The sequence below is a fragment of the Solanum stenotomum genome, chromosome 8, assembly GCF_019186545.1.
Source record: "Solanum stenotomum isolate F172 chromosome 8, ASM1918654v1, whole genome shotgun sequence".
Taxonomy (NCBI): domain Eukaryota; kingdom Viridiplantae; phylum Streptophyta; class Magnoliopsida; order Solanales; family Solanaceae; genus Solanum; species Solanum stenotomum.
In genome coordinates, this window is record NC_064289.1 from 22,966,426 (window position 1) to 22,988,388 (window position 21,963).

Genomic DNA, 21,963 nt, shown 5'->3' on the forward strand with positions numbered 1-21,963 from the left:
ATGTAGTATAGCTAGAGAAAGATGGAGCATAAATATATAATTATATGCTAGTATATATCTTGACCATAATTGTATGAGTATCAAACATAGATGGTGAACATCATACGAACATTTCAATGTTTCAACAGATCGAGTACTATTTCTAAGGGTTCATGGAAAAAATCCTGCTGAACTGACTGCCAAAGTAATTTTAGTCTCAGAAAGATACAAGTGTATGTTGATATCAACATCAATTTACTGCTAATAGATCACTATTTTTCCACTGAAATTTCCCCTGGAAAATGTTCAGTGGCTATTCCATGAATATTTTGATTGAACGGGAGAGGAGGTAGACGCTCCCCCACCCGAATCCTTTCTTGCGCAGTCTACCATTTCTAACAACAATTCATAAAAGAAAAAAGAGAACGAAAGAATCATGGGAAAAATCTATGGAAACGGGCACGTCGGTGGATCAGCCAGAACCAGAACCAGGACATGTGCTGCCTGCTATTCAAGTAGCTCCCCGGGAGAACGAAGCTGGTCCATCGAATCAGCCAGGTGAGAAAAGAAAAAGTGTACACAATGTTTTCGTACGGAAAAATTAAGAAATTTTCCACTATTTCAGAATTTACTTCCCAATGAGCTGATTCAATGGGAAATGAGTGAGAAAATCATGTTATATAGCACAAATTTCTCACTGATTCACGGTGAAAAAAAAACTTTGTTTCTTGTAGTGATCTACGAGTACAAACTTCCTCTCGAGACTAGTCCACAAAATGGGGATCATTTGATCATATTCATAATGTACACCCAGCAAACTTAATTTGGTAAATACTAAAAGCAAGATTGACAAATTAGCAAAATTTGGAACTAACTGAATAAAGTCTTCAAGTCATGATGTTACATACACCAGGATGAAATATAAGTTCCTGAGACTAAAAGCAAGAAGCTATAATGAACTCGAGGACTTCACAAAAAACGAGGTCAGACTAAAACAACAACAACAACAATGTCTTTACTCGTAGGCTGGCTATATAAATCCTCACTATCCATGAATTTCACTCTATTAAAATCAGCTTCATTCCGGAAAAAAAAAAGATGCATATATAAAACCTGAGGTGGTGAGGATCACACAACATTTATATCCTATGGAAAGTCACTTGAAACTTGTATCATCATGAATAATATCTTTGAGTTTTTGTTGGATTACGTCCACATTAATAATCCTTGGCTGATCAGTACTGGAAACCTGCAAGAATAACAAAAACAAAATGAAATTGATAATGATCTTTCACAATTAGCACAAAGCTATATATATACACGTTGCTCGGATATAGCTAGAGCACTTCTTAGGATCCTTCATAGGTACGTACATCAATATTTTTTAAGAGTCTGAGCAACATAGCAGTTAATTAAGTACTACTCCTAAAATATGAAATATTACTATGGATTATATGAGTTTAGGGACGGAGCTATATGGACTAAAAAGAATTCAATTGAGACCTCTTCATTCGAAATTCATGTTTATGTGCAAATATACATACTATTGAATCTCTTTAATGTAGACAACAACGATTGCTCATAGTTCGTTTAGCTAGCAAGTTTAACCACCAGACATATATTTTGAATCAAAATTTCTGGTTTCGTCACTGTTTTATATATCTAATGAAAAGATCAATTTTCCTATATTATACCTCAGTTCGAATAGTGTGAAGTACACTTGTAGTGTTTGTTTTGGTGCAGCTGCAGTTCACTATGCTTAGGCCTTGTTGAAGTAACACTTGAAGAACCCTAGAAAGGCGGAATCCGAGACCACAATTAACCAAAATCTCCATGCCATCCAAGCATTCTTTTACTGTCACAATAGCAGCTGGGGAGGAGTCTCTAGCTGTTGAGCTTCCACTTTTGGGATTGCCATCAACATTGCTTAAACCAGTTGACTCTTTCATCAACTTTTTTCTCTTTTCTTCCAAATTCTTAACATTCTTCTGTAGCTGTTCTATGTAATTCGCCGCCTCAAGTATGTGGTCCGATGTAGAACGTTTTCCCTGAAAGATTTCAAACACCTATGCGTCAAATTACCTATAACAACATGTTAAAATACATTGATATATAGAAAATTTGTTTTATATTGTTCATGTATATAGGTTAAATAACTCGTAAATGGAATGAGAAGGTTGATGATCTCAGCTAAAGTTAGGGAAATCAAAAAAAAAAAAAGAAAACATGAGTTTCTCAAACCTTAATATTTTCAAGAGGAAGTTGTTGTCGAAGAGAAGCATAAAGAGTAGACATTTCTTGTCTTCTTTGCCTTTCGATTTCTCTATGCATCACTTTCTTCTGTTTCTTGTCCTCAGTAGACGCAACAGATGATTTCCCTCTCTGATTGTCGTTATTATTGAAGTTGTTAAATGTAAGATTGTTGTCTCCTAACTCCAATGAATCAAAAGGAGCAAAATCATTTACCAGATCTTGTTGGTATATGAAATTAGAAGGATTGGTAAATGTCTCAGCGTGTGGAAAAAGGAGCTGTTGATGGGAATCATAATTAGTATCATCATCTTGTTGTAAAGGAAACATTGAATGGAAATTATCCATTAATTAATCAGTTTTGACCTTAAATACAGCAACTGATTAATTAGTAGTAGACAAAAAAAAGGAAGAGATATATGTTTGTTAGGCTGTATGATCTGGGAAATCTTGAAAGAGGGGTCCTTAATTATTTGATGTCAAGATTCTTAATTGTTCATAATTAAACAGATTTATGTAAAGAGATAATATAAGCAGATCTCACCGGCCAGTTTCTTTAATCTTCCTAGTGTGTACTGATTTTATTTCTTTTTTTTTTTCAAAAAAAAAAAAACATAAAACTGCCAATTAATTAGTTCACACTCGTGTGGACCAAATGCCCCTACCTAAGAGACCAATTATTGCATTATTTATGGAGCACTGTGACCAACATTTTTATTATGTCAATTGTGTGACTCGACCAAATATTCTAAATAAATTTGTTTAATTGATAATTCCACCTCAATATAATTGATAGTGATTAATTTATCATTAGGTTTACGGCCTTGATTACTTTGGCTTGTTCAGATACTTAATGTGCTAAGTCTAATCGAAGTTGGCTTGACAAAAAAATTTATATATTATTGGGTAATATATCCTTTTAGCATAATGTACGTCTTGTCTTGTGTTTTCCTATTTTCTTTTGATGGAATAACCTTGCGTGCATATGTAATAGGTTAGGTAGTTTAATTTGTAATTAATTATACTTTGTGAGGATTTGGTTTTTATGTTCCGCTGATCTTATGTATGTAATATTAATTTTGGTTATTTAATTTAATAAATAAGGTAGGGGTCTATGTCAAATTAAGCCCTCGTCACCACGGGAGGTGAAAGTTTGGGCCGATGACCCGTGGTTATAGTTTGGGCCGATGACTTAACTAAAAAAATGAACTTGCATTTAACTCAATCTTTGCGTGAAGTCTTTAAGAAATGGATCTTGGGCACCCCAAAAACTTATTGTTATGGAGGGTTAGAATTGCCCAAGACCATATAAAAAGATCATTCATCTTATTAACCATCAATGTGGAACTTCTTCACTCTTCACCACCACCTCACACCAAGGACTAGACATTTGGATCACGCTTAGGACTAAGACATTTGGACTCTGGAGCGTGGACAATTCAACACATGGATCATTAACCACCGATGTGGCATGAATCATGCATTGATATCATGTTAAGAAATAGATCTTTGACCTAACTCGGTCCAAAAATTAGCTCTTTGAAGGAAGAATTATTCAAGACCATATAAGGAAATCATTCAGCCCATTAATTAACCATCTATATGGGACTTCATCACTCTTCCACAAGAATGTATTGGGATCGGATTTTAAAATAGAGTCCTACTTTATAATGAACGTTTAATTAGTTTCTTTGTTTCAATTCAGGTGTCATGATTCGAATGTGAAGGTCAAACTAGCCAACTCTTTGTAAGAATTAAATGTATGCACTAATTAGAACATCTCTCTCGAAAAAAAAGTTACAAACACATCATAACATGTTGACCTAAATTTTGTTTGTGTAATTCGTTTAAGGTCACATTTAATTTGTTCATGAGTTATCTTACTTTGTGTTTCAAGAAAATCAGTCTAGCAAGTGGGTTTCCACCATTAGAAAGAAAAAATAATTATTATATTAAGAAAAGAAAAAACCGAGCAACATGGAATTTAATTTTTTGTAATTAAAATAAGACCAACTTGGTCTTCATTTTGATTTTGGCCTAGAGAAAAAGATATGTATATATCCAAATCTTGCTCATATTGGAATATATTAATAAGTGTATGAAGTTGCATCTACCAGTACTGAGCTGTCCAAAATCATATTTATATAGACTATGCTTACTGGGACGTGAGTTCCTATAGACTAGCCTGCCCTACAATGTATAAAGAGGACATGACAACTTGGCTCTAAAAAAAGAAAAAAACTTTGGAACAGTATCAATTCCTTAAGATACAGAAAGATTTTTTTTTGTTCTTTTTAAAAGAAAAATGAGAAATTGATAAAGTTAGGGATTTGTCATCATGTATTACGTACAAAGACAAACTTCTAAAAATTAAAGAATAGGTTAACAGCATCGTATCTTCTAATTAGAAAGAAAATCAGGAGTTTCATTTGTTTATAATGTGTTTTAACAATTTTAAAATGATTAAATGTACTTGTTTTGAGTATTAGTTGATGTATTTGGTACATTGGTAGCTAGTCCAAGTACAAACCCCCAAAGGGTATCCCTTTATGTAAAAGGTAGTTCAGCTCAATCTCTTTTTTCATTTATTGGTGGAGACTCTTAACCCTTTTCTCCTTTTTTTTAGTTTCAAAAAGCTTTAGACAATTTAGACCGTGTAGAATAATATAGACTTTCTAAGTAGAAATCTTCGAATGTAAAAACTAAATTGTAGCACTGTTATTTTTCATAATCGATAGTTATTATCAAAGTTGTCCAAGATAATTAATTAAGTCATTGCAAAATAGTTGACAAGTGATAAAAGAAATAAATTTTTGGTCCAACTCAATCCTAAAATTTAGCTCACAAGGAGAGGGGTGACCAAACCATATAATGAGCCAAGTCCCTCATTTCTCAGATGTTGGAGACTCAACACTTTGTGCACACCTAATCATTCGAACGGGAGCTTAACAATATAATATGAGAGCTAGTCCAACAGACAAGTGGATTGTAGCTCAGTTGGTTAGTTGTATGTATCCTCATCCTAGTGATTAGAGGGGGGGGGGGGGGTTGAACCCCACGTAACTTCCTCCCCCTAAAAAAATGGGGACTTAATTAATATCAGTGAAATTTGAAATGGGTTTTGAGTCCATGTTCTCATTTCACGAACGATGCAATTATCTAACAACATGAACAAAAGATTTCATGCTCACTTATAGAAATACTGACCTTTTATGTGGTTGTTATTCAGATTGTATTATGTGTACCAAAAAAAAATTAAAAACCCAAATTTGATTAATTGTTCCTTTTGGTTGTAAGATTATTAATCTTATGGAATAGTACTCTGAAGCAGTCTTTATTACTTTATCCATACTATGAAACTTGAAGTTGTGTCGTGTTTTGAGGGTGCAATTTATATGGAACTTTATTTCAAGATCGATTTAATATAATCCACAAATATTGTTAGGCCTTAAAAAATTATTATGACAATTCAAACGGGCTCTTATTTTAAGCCAAAAGCTAAAAGCTAGGTGAGGGGAGCTTTTTTTTTTTTAAACTTAAAAACCCTTTTATGTTGACCAAGTATATTACCTTTTTATCCTTAATTCTTTTATACAATTTCCAAATTGCCCATATTGAATTATTATTATTATTATTATTTTATTATTATCATTATTATTATTATTATTTTATTATCATTATTATTATTACTATTATTTTATTATTATTATTATTATTTTATTATTATCATTATTATTATTATTATTTTATTTATTATTATTATTATTTTATTATTATCATTATTATTATTATTATTATTTTATTATTATCATTATTATTTTATTATTATTATTATTATTTTATTATTATCATTATTATTTTATTATTATTATTATTATTTTATTATTATTATTATTATTATTATTATTATTATTATTATTATTTCTCTTATAAATAATTTGTGGTGGTATAGAAATATGTGAATGATAGGAAAATATTATTACTTATGGATGTAAAATATAAATTAATTTTGTTTTATTTTTTTTTAAAGTATAAAAACCTTAAATTAATCAACTTTTCATCATGTTAACAACTTAAATGGTATTTCAGACATTTTGATAAAAAAAAGTGTTTATCAACACTTATTTACCAAACACATTAACAATTTTTTTTCAACTGCAACACTTTTATCCAAACACATAACTACTTATTTTAAAAATAAGTTTCAGCACTTTAAAAAGTTACTTTTTAAAAGTCAATTCAAACGGGCTCTTAGTCATAAGATTATAAGTGATAATTTAACAAAAGGATTGCCACCCAACACATTTAGTAAGGTCTTTTTAAAAACATTTACTAGCACATCAAAGGATTAAATTATACTATATGGTTCCAAAAATGTTGACTTTATGTCAATTTCATGCTTGTATTCTATGTGAATCTTTAAAACATATAGAACCAAACAGTGAAAAGGAAAAGTTGCCACCTCTTCCAGTTGGCATTTATGATTTACCTCGCTGTAAATTGCTCATCATCTTTGACTAACTCACCGTAGAAAGCGCTATCCATCTATTTACTTGTCAATGAAAGCTCTTTAATAAATATTAATAAAATAATAATTTAATTAATTTATGCTTAGTTAAATTATTATTTTATTAATATTTGTAAGATTTGTGTATGTTCAGACTTCTCAAATTTCACTTTATGGGATTATATATCGTTGTAATTTATTTTAATATTAATCTTAATTTGATACTACTTTTCTTTTAACAACATTACTATTTTTTCTTTATAATTATCAAAATTTATCTTGGTTTTCTGTAATAATATATTTGTTCCAATGACTCGATTTCCTTTTTGATCCGTCTCAAAAATAATAACACATTTAATAATTTAGTTTTACAATTTTTATTTTACCTCTAATGAAATTATTTAATTTATAGTCAAACAAATTATTAACACTTATTTTAGACCACAAATTTCAAAAATCTTGCTAAATCAAACTACTAAATTGCGACAAGATTGAGCAAGTATTTTGAACCGGTTAGTAATAAGGACAAATAAGAAGTAGACAAGGATCGGAGGGAGTACTTTTAGCAGTAAAGCAATAAAGTTGAACGTTCACGTTCACTTGTAAATGTGAACTGAACTTGTCATTACTGGCCTTTCACTGACGAGGAATCAAAGAATAGAGCAATCTTTTCTTTATTTCATGACCATCAACATCAAAGCATGCAGTACGTAAGATGTTAAATTGGCTGTCATCGTTTACCATCTTTGTCTGTTTTTCGCCGAATATTGATTTGAAATAAGCTATATATAGATAGATATTTGAGATATTCTTCGTTAATTATTGCTTCTTCAGTATAATTGAATAGTATATATGTAATGAGCTAGTTTGTGAGCCCTTCTAATTAATTTCTTGCAAAACTCCTAAAGGGAGACTACTAATAAATTAATGGGACTGTATTATGTATACCGTGCTCATTTTTTTAAAAAAAATAATTGAGTAAAATGAAAATTTAAATAAGATAGTGACATAGTTAAATAATAATCACATCCAGTAGACACGTGTCTTAGATTGAATTATCGTCCCGTTTATTATTTTAAAAAAAAATTCACATGGTGTGTAGCCCAAACAACAAATTAAATTGCATAGGTTCACTTTTAACTTGCATTTAAACCCAATTAATGAACTTTTAAATCATCATTTACCGCAAAAAAAAAACCGGAAACATATGATTTGTCCAACATAGGTAAATTATTATATATTGTGGCATATGATTTAATTTATCCTGTTTGCTACAAATCAATATGCCACAATATATATATATATATATATATATATATTGGATCATACATTACAAATAATAACTTTGAGAATTGTTGAAGAGTCCCACATCGAATGTTTAAGGAATGTGTGGTCTTCTTAATATGATTTAGGCAATTCTTACTCAAAAGTTAACGGAAAATGAATTGAATAATTTGACTCTGGATTGGGCACAAACTATTTTCTTTTGTTAAGTTAATATGTCAACAACTCTTCACACATTTTTTAATGATTTACACCATAATTTCTGGCAAAATCAGGAAAAGAACCCTTTTCAATTATTTACAAAGAAAAGATAGAAAAACAACAACTAATACTTTTGTAATTTAATTTGTTTTAACAGAATGAAGTTAGGTGGATACTCTCTCCACCTTCTTTCATATATACTCACACTTTGTGTTTAAGCCAAAGCCAAAAATACAAGTGAGAAGAATTAATAGGATATGGTAAATAACTAAATATGAATGAGGCAATGCATGGGATTATGGAAAGAAAAAACAAAAAGCAAGAGATCTCTCTATATGAACATTAATCTCATCAGAAAGGATGTCTTTGATTCTCATCAGTCATCACCATATTATTGTCATAGTAATATTAATCACAAAATAATAAGCAAGCAATTTTTGCTTTCTTCCAGCAAGATAAATAGAGATAAGAGAACCATAAATAAAAGACTTAGGTGTAAATCATTGAAAACCAAAGATAAAATGTATATTGCAACCATGCGCACAGATTAGGCGTGCAAATTGCAGATCATCATTCGTTTTAAAAGAACGCTATCCAAGAGGGGATATGACATCAGGATACATAAGAGGGATGTATAAGAGAGGGGAGAGATGTATCCGTGAGGGAAGGGATGTATCAGAGAGGGGAGGGATGTATCTGTGAGGGAGATAGGAATGTATCAGCGAAAAGGGAGTGATGTATTGAAGAGGAGATTTTTGAAAAAAAAATAAATAATAGGGATTTTAGAGATTATGGTAAAATAAGATGTGTATTAATGTAGAGAGTAATTGACATGATAAATCTAATGCAAAAGACATCTTGTTATTCACTTAATGCATACACCAAAGGGTCATTTGGTTGTTATCTAGCTAGGAGGTGATTTATTCATGTATTAAATCCTGCATAATGTGTATCATATTTGGTCTATATATAGCAGCTAGCCTTTTGTTATGCGTAAAATTCTAACACACCTATGATGTTTTGTTAGCAATTTATAATAATCCTTCATAATTAATATATTATTATATAATAATTAATATATTATTATATAAGTTATGAAAGAATCTATATACTATTTTTTTTTATGTTAAGTAGAAAATGAAATAATTAATACTCCTATATGAATAATTAATACAGACAACGAATTTCAATCTTACATTACAAATACTTACACAACTCTAACTAATCACCAACAAAATGACCCCTTTAAGTATTTTTTGAGCATGTGTATGTTTTCAAACAATTCGGAATTAGTTATGATTTTACCATCTATATTCTAATATATATGCCAGAGAGACAGATTAAACCTTTTATCTCAGCAAAGCATGCAACATTTAGTATTACACTATGTATATAATCCAAATGCAAATATTTGTCATCTTCTCCTATGACATCAGAAAGTCAGGAGACTGGAGATCCATTTCTCATTCTATATTTTCCATCATGAAGTGAACAAATATATTATTGAGGAAATGGATCGAGAGTCTAACTAATCTCAAAAACTAGTTCAAGAAATTAAACAAGAATTACCCAAATTATTTTAAGGACCAATATGGGACTCGTCACGTGGTTATATCTTCATCATTGATCTCTTGCAAGTCAAATCTATATAATATGCTCAAAACCACCATTAGGGATAAGGCTTAAGTATCTTTCGGATTATGACTGAAATCTCAAAGACACACTTAAATTAAATTAAGGTCATATTATCCCCTGAACTCATTTCTTTTGTAACTTTGTACACCTTTGGGCTTACGTGCATGGAACACTCTGTGACTCCACATAGTTGAGGCAAGTGACAGATGTTTGGATGTCACATAAGCCAAAAAGGTGTACAAAATTACAAAAAATAATGAGTTCGGGGGTGGTAATAGGACCTTAGTTTAGTTAAGGTGTATCTCTGAAATTAGAGTTATAGTATAGAGGTACTTGTGCTTTATCCCTTATTTTTATTAGCTCAATCATCAAGCATTTTCCTAACCTCTTTTATTGAATAGTAGTAGTAACTGAAATCACATATTATTCGAGATATATAAGAGGGAAAGAAGGTCTTGATGATTACTTGGCATGATTCTTGAGTTCTAACTTAAGGATTTCCACTTAAAAACTACTCCAAATCAATGTTCATGATCACATCAATCAACTTTTTGCAGTGCATGAACATTGATACATTTCATATGCAGTAGGATGATTCATTATTAAAGAAAGGTAATTCAATGCTCAAACAACAAATTAAAGCTCAAAATGCCTTAAGACATATATAGTAGTTTATAATTATGTGCTCTCTCTAATAGCATAAGTCGTTTTCATGAGATAATGGACATATAGTTCTATAACATATAGAGATTTATGGTAGAGTACGTACCTCGGATTGAGTTTTATGGAGAGAGTTTTGATTGACATTAGCAGAAACACAAGTAACAACATCAATCCCTTGTTACATTAATTAGCTCTTGTATCACTCTGGAGATTGAGGGCTAAATTATTTCCTTTTGCATTGATTAAAATCTCTACACCACCTTGACATGGACTCACTGTCACACAATATTGTTGGGATACACTATCTGAGCTACCGTTTTCCCTTTCCACAATGATTATTATTCCTTGAGTTGGGAAGCATAATTTTTAGCTTCTCTTTTTTCTTTCTAACTCATTCATATTTTCCTGCAATTCTTTGATATACTTCACCGCTTCATGCATATGATCCGACACTGATCTTTTTCCCTAAATTAAGAAGAATATTTAAAATAAACATAACCATTTATATTATCAACAATACCTTATTGAATCCTTAATTTCAAAATTTAGTATCTAAACAACAAAAAACTCATACTAATATCATTTAGCTATGGGATTAGCAATGGATTATAAGAAAATCTATTTAGCTAAGATCTATTTATCTAGGATTAACTAGAGATTATTGATAAATCCCATAGCTAATTCAATGCTTTCTAGTGATGAAAAGTAAATGTCTCTAGTAAATTCCACCTTTCCTCTTTTCTCCTAGAATATATATATAATTGACATATTCAGATTTATAAGGCTGTACGGAAGAAAAAGAAAATTAAGGTATATAGAGTTGGATCTAATAAATACTCCTAATTGCTTTTGTCTTTGAACTATGTGTATTTTTACTGTCTCAATTTATATGACAAATATTTCGAAAGGCAAACTTTTGATGGTAAATTTAAACATAAAATCTTTTAGTTTTATCGAAGGCCTATGCAAAAATTAGGATAATCTGAACATTATCACATCTATCGTCTACAAAGGGAAGAATGAAATTTTAGTAATAGTAATAATTGATTTGGTGTAATAATAATACCTTGACGTAGTGAATAGAGAGGAGAGATGTTAGAGAAGAGTGAAGAGCAGACATTCCTTGCCTTCTCTGGCGTTCCAAATCTCTATGCATAATTTTCTTAAGCTTCAAATCATCATCATTAACTTTATTTGTACCTAATAGCCTCTTTTTCTTTGGAATAACAATAATAACATGATTTAGCTGATGATGAATAGTGGTCCCTAAAGAAGGATGAATAGTACCATAATTCATAATGAGATCTTGGGAGATTTGGTCTTGTTGGCAAGGATTTGAGAGAATCTGATATGCCATGCCAACTCATTATCATCACTTTGTTGTAGAGGAAACATCACTCAAAAACCAAAGTCAACTGAGGAAGGTGTGATCTCTAATATTTACTCTTAATGGAAGATATGGTTGTTGGGATTATTGTGGACACCTTCAAATATTATCTTATTCATAAACAACAAGATGCAAGCACTCAACTTATTTTTGTACAATATTATATTCCTTCCTTCCATCTTTACTTGTTCAATTTTATTTGTACCGTTTGAAAAATTAAGATATAATTTATCATTTTATATCTATTATTACTCTTGCTATTAAAAACTACTATTTATTTTTAATATCCAGATAACTTATAATCAATAAAAGTGATATAGTAAAATTATCACTCTATTTATTAGTATTTCTTAAGAGGTGTACTCAAGGGCGGACCCACCCTTGGCCAAGGGGTGTCAAGCGACACATGTTCGCCGGTAAATTACATTGTATGTAGAGGTCAAATTTTAGAGTAATAAGTATATATACAAGTATTGACACAAGATAAAGGTTTAGTCTGGTGGTTAACGGGTTGCAAATATTCCTTGAAGTTGTTTGTTCTAACCGTGTTGGCCTTATAATTAGGGATGGCAATGGGGCGGGGTGGGTTTAAGGCTATGTGGGGCGGGGCGGGTTTAAGGTTGTGCGGGGCGGGCGGGTTGCGGGTATATGTGATTTTATATGGGTTCAAATTTAATTTTAAGTTTTTACATGTTATAAGAGTGATAGAGCATTATTTATTAAGATAGTTTCTATAAATCTACTAAAATATTCAAGATAGTAAATGAAAATGGTTCAATAAAAAATAATACAATTTCTTACATTTTTCCAATTGACCTCTAAATAATAATTTTTTAAGTCACTATCCTATTAAATTAATACAACTTAATGAAAAAAAGAATTTATTTTTATGAATTTTATTTTTAGCATCAAACTTAACTAGAAAAAGAAAATATTAAAAAAGATATGCGGGGCGGGGTGGGGCAGGTTGAAAATGAAAAAAGTAGTTATGCGGGGCGGGTGGGGCAGGTTGAAAATGAAAAAAGTAGTTATGCGGGGCGGGGTGGATTAAAAATTTTGTGGGTTAAGCTCAACCCGCCCCATTGCCATCCCTACTAATAATTTTTTTTTTACTACAAACATTGACACTCTTTAATGAAAATTCTGGATCCGCCGCTGAGTGTATCCATTTTCCTACTTTCCTTTTTAGTCTGTTTAAAAAAAAAGACCCTTTTTTTTGTAATATTTTAATTTTAGTTTTTCGCACACAAGTATAAGACAACAGACTAAAGGACATTTTGCTATATTTGACATAACTTTAATTTGTGATCACAATATTAAAAAGTTTCTTGAATTTTTTAAATTCCTTTTTAGTTTTCAAATCAAATTAGGTCATTGTTTTCTTATTAGAGGAAGATTGCGTACATTATTTTCTCACCTTTGTATATGGACACGGAAAGTTTGTATATATAACTAGTGATAGTTAACTATAACTAACTAATAATAAAGAATTAATCTACCCTTTAATCTATTAACCGATTAACTAACAACTTTACATATTAATATGCTTCCTGGCTAATTTTTGTCTTTTTGGCTTCAAATTTGTAACGGAAGGAATCATTTTTTTTTAGGAATCATGCTTCTCAATTCTATCCTTACCGCTTAAATGTCAACACTTAATCCTCCAATTAAGCAAATTATTGATAGCGATCCATCCAACATCTATTCAAGATAGTTGCAAGATGTTAATGAATATAGATATATAGTTGCAAAAGTTGATAGAATATTCATGCTCCCGTATATGAGAGGGAAAATCCAATTTGGTTTTCCAATAAATGTATGACCCTATTTGCCTTTTCTCTATATCCACCATCCTTGAACTTATTCATTTTTTAAATTTTTTTTTTTTAGGGATGTAACAGTAGTCTTCAAAGCTGGTGGAGATGTTGAAGTGAAAGTCTGGAAGAACTAATACCAATTTTGATGACATGTATATATAAGTCTAATTAACTACCACACATATGATTGTAATGCAAATAGATAGCCAATTGTACTTGCCAAATCTCTAATGTTTCTCTTATTTTATCCAATTTTTTAACAAAAATGGTTATCCTTTTCAATTTCTTTAATGTATCTAAAAGGTGCTATTTCATAACATTGAAAGTCCTATCTAGCTTGTAATACGTCAAATCAAACTTCTTCTTTCCATTTAATTTTTTTGTCTAAATAATTTAAATAATTTTAACATAAATGGAATTATAGTGGAGAAATTGTGTTATAAACTTTAATTGGAAAGAAACTCTCCAACCAATAGCAATATCTGCAATTCTAAGATTTGATATAAAAAAAATTTTTATAGATATTAATTTTAGTTTATACACTCTGTATTTGATTTTTGAATATGTGTGGTTCAAGCGTAAGTGACTGAACCATCTGTTTTAGACCTTATAACTTGTAAGTAGCTAGTATGTGTTTATAGTATATAACTTTGCATGCAAAAAATATTTCTCACATTTGTTATCATATAACTTGGAATAAGTACTTTCAAGTAAATTATTAGTTATTTGTTGCAATACAATACATTGATTTTTGTTGTTAAAAATCTTATATATATATATATATATAAAGATTCAGGTACTTTAATTCAAATAAACTCTAAAATATTGGACAAAGTTTATGAGTCTATAAGGAAAATATGTTTTTTTTAAATATAAATATTACTTATTTAATGCATTACTATGTCACTATACAAAAAAAAATGGTTTTCCGCATATGGGCATTCTGGGTTAAACGCTCCCTATCAAGGATTTTATTATATTCAGGACTCGAACTTGAGACATTTGATTAATGGAAGAACAACTACATATACTACATTATATCTTTTTGATAGTAATTATACTTTTTTTGATATTATAAGAAATTAAAAATAATATTTAATTCTATACAATTTATAAAAAAAATTCTTACTATCTAAGCAAGAGGTTTCAATTTTTTTAGATTTTAGTCTGAGTTGTTCAAATGAGTAAATAAGGTTAAATTCTTATTTCTCACTAATTAACATGAATACACTTATCTCGTTGGTTCTAATATTTCCTTCTTCCTGTACATTTGTTCTCTTTTTTTTTTCTTGTTTAGACTTCATATTTGAGTAAATTAATCCTTATAAAGATAAATAACCTATGCATAAAAAAGTTAAAAGAATGAATTTCAGAAAAAAAATAGAGAAATTTTAATTAGGATATTTATAAAATCTTATTAAATTTTGACTTTATGCTACCAATTGTAAGGAAATGGGCATGTACCCCTTAACTTTGTAATTTATAGTTGTTATACTCCTCGTTAAAAAAGTGGCTTACATATAGAATTATTATTACACAAATGACTCATATATATCCTTTTCGTTTGACAAAAGTAAATTTTTTTTTTAGGGAATTTTACACAAATCTCATAGTGTTAAGAGTTAATTACATTTTATCTCTACTATTTTTTCAAATTACAAAAATCCCTTAAATTTGGTAGAATCCGGATACATCCTGATACATCTCGTCTCAATTTCGGATACATCCCTCAATGTCTCGATACATCGCATCTCAGTTTCGGATACAACATTCAACGTCCCGATACATCGCGTACGTCCTAATACATTGCGTAAAATGATATATCCGACCGATACATAACGTAAAGTGATGTATCCGACCAATACATCGTGTAAAGTGATGTATCCGACTGATACATCGTGTAAAGTAATGTATCCGAGAATAGTAGAGAGTAGGAATTTATGTAATTTTTCCAAATGATAGGAAATTTTAGAGAATATGATAAAATTAGTTGTGCATTTGGGTAATTTTCCTTAATTTTATTGATCTTTTATTAAAATAAAATTTATATAGATTTGTTTTTTAAAAAAAAAATTGCACACGTGAATTTCTTTTAACAGAGAAGGACCTAAAATGCCCTCAAGTATTTGAATTTGTACAAAATTACCCTCCATCCATCTTTCGGCCCTAAAATACCCTTGGCGTCCACCTTTTGAATAAATAATAAAAATCATATTTTTAAAAATTTATTTTCTTATAAAATCACATATGATTCATATTCTAATCCGATACACTTGAAAATAATATTGAAAAAATAATTAATTTCATTATATCTTCCTATTGACCTATTTAAAATCAACCCCCAATTTATTATAACCAACTCATAAATGAGATCTAACTAAAATCAATACTCACCCTGACTGAGAGCCTGTTTGGCATTGCTGTTGAGAGGTCAAAAATATTTTTTTTTTCAAAAAAATACTTTTTTGAAAAAATTAGTGTTTGGAAAATTCTCAAAACTTCTTTTAATTGGAAGCAGAAGCAGTTTTACTGTTGTTGGAAAGAAGCTAAAAATTTCTACTTCTTAAAAAAACAGAAGCGGATAGCACCGCTGCGATTGGTAGAGTTCAAAACCGTTATTACAATGGTAAATCCAGACCTATAAGGAGGAAACACAGTAATGTAAGATCATATTTGACAAACGGTACCATTAATGTTGATTATGTCAAATCTGGTGATATTCTTACAGGTCCTCTTACTAAAGTCATAACAAGCACATCGAAGGAAATGGGATTGAAGCCTATAAATCATTGAGTCATATATGAGGAAACCCAACCTGGGTACTAGAGATCCTATAACCAAGTTCAATGGGGAAAACGAATCATATGTTGACTTGTTATGAAAAATGCACTATTTTTTTATGCCTTCCCTATGGTGTGAGTGCATTGTTTCCTGTAGTGATTTGTGAGGTTGAGTTTTCACCAAAAAACTCTTAATGAAAAATATGTAGCCCGTATGGGTGGAGTGTTAAACTTACAAGAGCACTCTCGGCAGATTTCACCTATGTGAATATGGAAGTAGGTCGCTTCCTATGAGAATTGGGCCTATTCTCAAAAGCACTCATGAAATCGGAATAGCACAAGGCTGTAACGTGCTGGCTTTTAAATCTCATGTCAACACCTTGATTATTATGTGTGGACAGTGATATTTTATTTTCCTTAAGCAGTCATAGTTCAAGTCTGAGACCACTACGACTCTAGAGTAAAAGTTACTATTTCACTAAGTGGAGGTTCAATGCAGAGCACACCTTCATTATGCATAATAGTCTTCCTTCAGCTGATATACTCTCTTATTTAATTTTAATATGAGTGGGGAATTGTTGGTTTTGCATATTAATATTAATAAAGTGCATCATTGGCATGGTCAGCATATCCGTTAGCGGGCAGATCCATGTATTAAAGTTACAATTCTTTCTTATGGTGCATTTCCTCCTTTTGTCAGCGAGGATTAATTGCCCTCATTCATTTGGTATAAACGTTCCAGAGAACGTTGGAATGAAGTAATGGGCAGTTTCTTCATCACCCCTCACTTTATTTGGTTCTTTATTCCTCCTTAATACATTGTAATATATGTAATCTCTAGATCATTTATCTTCACTATTTACTATCTCCATTATCTTTTTATTGATTGTTAGGAAGACATTCCCAACTATAAATAGTGGTGGTATTCATTTGGTTTATAGACAAGAAAATAGAGAGTGCATAAAGTTTGTTAAAAAAAAAGAGTTTTTATTAGTTGAATGGAGGTGTTCTTTTTGTGGAGCTTTGGACTCAACTCTTGTCCAGAGTTTGTTGAGTTACAATTTTTTTATTAAGTTGTTGTATCCTGGAGGGGACATGTCAAGAATGACTAGTGCTGGACCGGTGAAAACACTTGCTGCAGTGGGCTTGAATCTCCTTAAAGAGAGCGAGATATCCGCGCCTCAGCCTGAAGAGATTTTATTTCTTCATTTTATTTTCAAGGGAAAAGGGTCAAAATTACCCCTTAACTTTGTTTTATTGATTGACTTTACCCCTGCCGTTAAAAGCAAGTTATTTTTACCCCTGCCGTCAATAAACTTAACAAATATACCCCTCTTTGGACGGAAAGCCTCAAATTAATTAAAATTATCCGATTTTACATAAATTACACAATTTTAACCCGACCCGACCCACTTAATAATATAACCCATTTCTTTTATCCAAATCTAACTTTATTTTCCCCCACCACCACCTCCACTTAAACCACCACCAAAAGCCACCACCCTCTCGAGATCTCCACCACCACCGACGAAACCACCACCTCTCCCACTACTCTACCTCCTCCAAGTCATCAGCCACAAACCATCATAGCTTTCAAAGTGTTTATTCTTAATTATTGTACTTTTATTTTTTATAATCTCCTCTATATTCTTCATCAAAATCATGAGCAAAAGAAGAACATGGGTCTTGTTATTCATCTCTGTTTACGCAATTTTGCTATCGATTTCTTGGAATTTTCTCAAATCAGTACTTTCTTGGTACGAATCGACTATTTAGGCTAATTCCTCAAACCCCACAATCTCAATTTCTTCTTCTGGGGTGACCTGCTTTATATGCATCTGTGTTATTATGGGTAGCTTTTGGGTTCTTTGTGGCAGCTTTAGCGATAGCTTTACCAGCTACTTTGTTAAACCCTTTCAATCCCTTGCTCAGTTAATCTCCATTTCTTTCCGGCGATGTACTGCTTCATCGTCTCTTGTCGATGATGATTTTGAGCAAAATTTTGTTACCCATCACTCCCCTACACAGCTTTTGAAGAATTTTGATAAAATTAAGTTGCTTAGGATCGAGTTGCCTAGTGGAGAATTGGGTATTGATGAGGCGGTGGTGGTGAAGGAGATCTCGAAGAGGGTGGTGGCTTTGGTGGTGATGGAAAACAAAGTTGATTTGGGTAAAAAAAAAATGGGTTATATTATTAAGTGGGTCGGGTCGGGTTAAAATTGTGTAATTTAAATAAAATCGGGTAATTTTAATTAATTTGGGGCTTTCCATCCAAAGAGGGGCATATTTGTTAAGTTTATTGACGGCAGGGATAAAAATAACTTGCTTTTAATGGCAGGGGTAAAGTCAACCAATAAAACAAAGTTGAGGGATATTGTGTTATTTTCAATTGTAATCTTGTAATTGTGTTATTTTGTAAACTTTCACTAACAATAATAAGTATTGATTTTTTTTTATCTTAAAGAATTGTCAATGAAATAAGTGGGGATCATTTGGCTTAAGTCATCTCTGGCCACTCAAAGTTGTCCGCATTATTCACTTAGACACCTGAATTGAGGCTTGTACCTATTGAACATCTCTCCCACATTACATTAATACCACTTGAACACTTTTTGCCTACATGACATTTTGAGTGTGATTCACGGCTAATGAGCGCGTGAAAGCATTTTCTTACATTTTTTTTAAAAAAAAGTTTGTCTTCCTCCTTATGCGTCATTACTCCTCCACCTTTCTTCTTCCTTTTGCTTGTTGCCATTACGCCTCCACCTTACAACCAAGTAGCTGCCGCCGTCGCCGCCACAATCATCCACCAATAACACCCTTCTTATCTTTCTGCTTATTCAGATCCAGCCGGCTGGTGATGATGAGTTTGTCACTCATACAAGGTTACTTTTTGCCAGAGGAAGAACAACAAGAACCTCAATACGACAAATCCGACGACAATGAAAACGATAAAGTTCCACATAATCGTTATAAGTTTTTTCAAGCCCAATTTCTTCATCTTTCGAGCTTTCGTCTACCCTTGACGCCTTTTTCGAGTTAAATTTCTCTGTAATTTACTCTTCTTCTTCTTCTTTTTTCAATTGGAGCGGCAAAATACTAATCTAAATGGATAGGCAATAAGAAATTAGCTATTATCTTTTTTCATCTTATTATGTGAAGTGCAGTTAGTATGAAATTAATTATTGAAGATTTTAACGACACCAAAGCTTAATGGCTGTGGTGGAAACTGGAAATTGGTACGGTGGTGGGATAGCAGGGGAAGGGTTTGGGTGGTGGGAGGGTGGGGTTACATGTATTTTTTTTATTTTTTTTAAATAGTAATAATTTTCTTTTTCTTTCACATTATAATACATTTTAAAATAATTTAATGAGATCCAAATAACACATGTCATTATTTAATTTGTCAAACTGTCACGTCAGCGCGAGTGTATTTCACTCATTTTATAAATTTAGCTGATTGTTGAAAAAATGTTCAAATGGTTCAAATTCTAAGGAGTAGAGGTGTTCAATAAGTACAAATCTGAATTCAAGTGTTTAAGTGAATTATGCGGACAACTTTAAGTGTATGTAGATGAGTTAAGCCAAAAGTTTAAAATAACACATTTTCAAGTCATTGATGTAATTTCCAGGTTCAAAAACCTTCGAACACATTGTTTTCTTGAAGAATATGGAACAATCTAAATTGATATGAATATATTATCCCATGGCCCAATTAGATAGCCGATATATGTAGAACTATTGTACATTAAAATTAATATGTATTTTTATATGTGTTTAATTAAAAAATATAATATTTTGATCGTTGAGCCAAATATTAACATTGTATAGCTCCAATAAAGTTACGAGATGCTTGTGATCAGTATGTTTAATCAGAGACCACAACCTCTAATACACTCACACACTCTAAACCCATTTATACTATACTTGGAGAAAAGTATACTTCGAGTAAAGAAATAAGTGTCAAAAATATATTTAAACTATCTCATTTTTTTTGAGTTTCATATCTAAACTATTGAGAGTGTTAGTTTCATACGTAAACTATCGAGATAATATCATAGATAGTCACTCAACTATAGATTTTTTTCTCAGAAAGTCACTTAACTTTGGTTTTTAACTCAAAAGTCACTCAACTTTGGATTCTTTTCTCAGAAAGTCACTCAGCTATGGTCTCTTTTCTTAGAAAGTCACTTAACTTTGATTTTTAACTCAAAAGTCACCCAAATTATGAATATTTTACTTACAAAGTCACTCAAATTAAAGACAGTTATTTAATTGATTTTTTCAATTAAAATTTGTTGACATAATTTTTTTATCAAAACCAAAATATTAAGAATTAAATAAATGTCCATTTAAACCATTTAATGTCCACCTATTTGATCCGTCCCATTAAAAATATAACAGTGACCCCTTTTATTTTACCTTTTCCTCCCAAAATTATTATCTTATGCGTTTTTTATTTTTTTTAGTTAAACAAAATAATTAAATTAAGAATGAGATTTGTAAGAAATTTTTTGGATATTATTAATCAATAATATAACTGAAGGTTTTGACCAGAACATGATGGTCCGTAATGACGTCCTAATATTTTTGTAATGAAGCATAATTATTTTTAATATTATGTCTAATATTTTACTAGTAATTATTTAGAATATTATACCTTATATTTTACCAGTGACCAATAAATACTAATCATTTGATTTACATATAATTTTAGTACCTAATTAATGATGTTAACAACATATTATTGTAATAAATAAAGAAATGACATTAACTCAAACAGTTCAACTTGTTTAATTTGAGTGCATTTTATAACTGTCTTTGTGTTATATTCAAAGTTTAAAATTAAACCTATCAAATCATGCACCTCATTAGTTAATTAAAAAAAACGCACAAGAGATAAGGAAATAATTTTAGGGGGAAAAGTAAAATAAAGGGTTGAGTGACTTTGTAAGTAAAATATTCATAGTTGAGTGGCTTTCTCAGAAAAACATCTTTTAGTTAAGTGACTTTTGAGTTAATTGAGTGACTTTGTAAGTAAAATATTCATAGTTGAGTGACTTTCTCAGAAAAACATCTTATAGTTGAGTGACTTTATGTGAAAAGAGTTTATAGTTGAGTGATTTTTGAGTTAAAAACCAAAGTTAAGTGACTTTATGTAAAAAAAGTTCATAGTTGAGTGACTTTTGAGTTAAAAATCAAAGTTGAGTGACTTTGTGAGAAAATAGGTCATAGTTGAGTGACCATCTGAGATATTATCTCCTAAACTATCACTTATTAGATTTAGTATGAGAAACACACCTCTCTCTTTTATAACACTCTCACCATAATATGTGTAATACACTCTCTTTTATTTAAAAAAATTGTCACATCACACTCCACATGGACAAAACATTCCACCTTAACAAAAATTAAATAAATGAATGTATTAGTTAAATTAAAGACTTTCACTGTACTAAC

General features: G+C 30.8%; 1 protein-coding gene across 1 annotated transcript; it reads right to left on the reverse strand.

Annotated features, from left to right (window-relative positions):
• Positions 1–825: 825 nt before the first annotated feature.
• On the reverse strand, positions 826–2,748 carry LOC125874070 (transcription factor bHLH36-like). The gene is made up of 3 exons (XM_049554880.1): positions 2,221–2,748; positions 1,674–2,027; positions 826–1,228 (listed from the first exon to the last, which is right to left on the reverse strand). Exons 1-3 carry the CDS (start codon positions 2,575–2,577, stop codon positions 1,136–1,138), a joined length of 804 nt encoding a protein of 267 aa, XP_049410837.1. The 5' UTR covers positions 2,578–2,748; the 3' UTR covers positions 826–1,135.
• Between the last annotated feature and the right edge of the window lie 19,215 nt (positions 2,749–21,963).

Coding starts and splice junctions, on each gene's coding strand:
- LOC125874070 (XM_049554880.1), bottom strand. CDS start 2,577: ATGGATAATTTCCATTCAATGTTTCCTTTACAACAAGATGATGATACT. Junction 2,028..2,220: donor TTCCTCTTGAAAATATTAAG/GTTTGAGAAACT, acceptor GAAATCTTTCAG/GGAAAACGTTCTACATCGGA. Junction 1,229..1,673: donor TTCACACTATTCGAACTGAG/GTATAATATAGG, acceptor TTATTCTTGCAG/GTTTCCAGTACTGATCAGCC.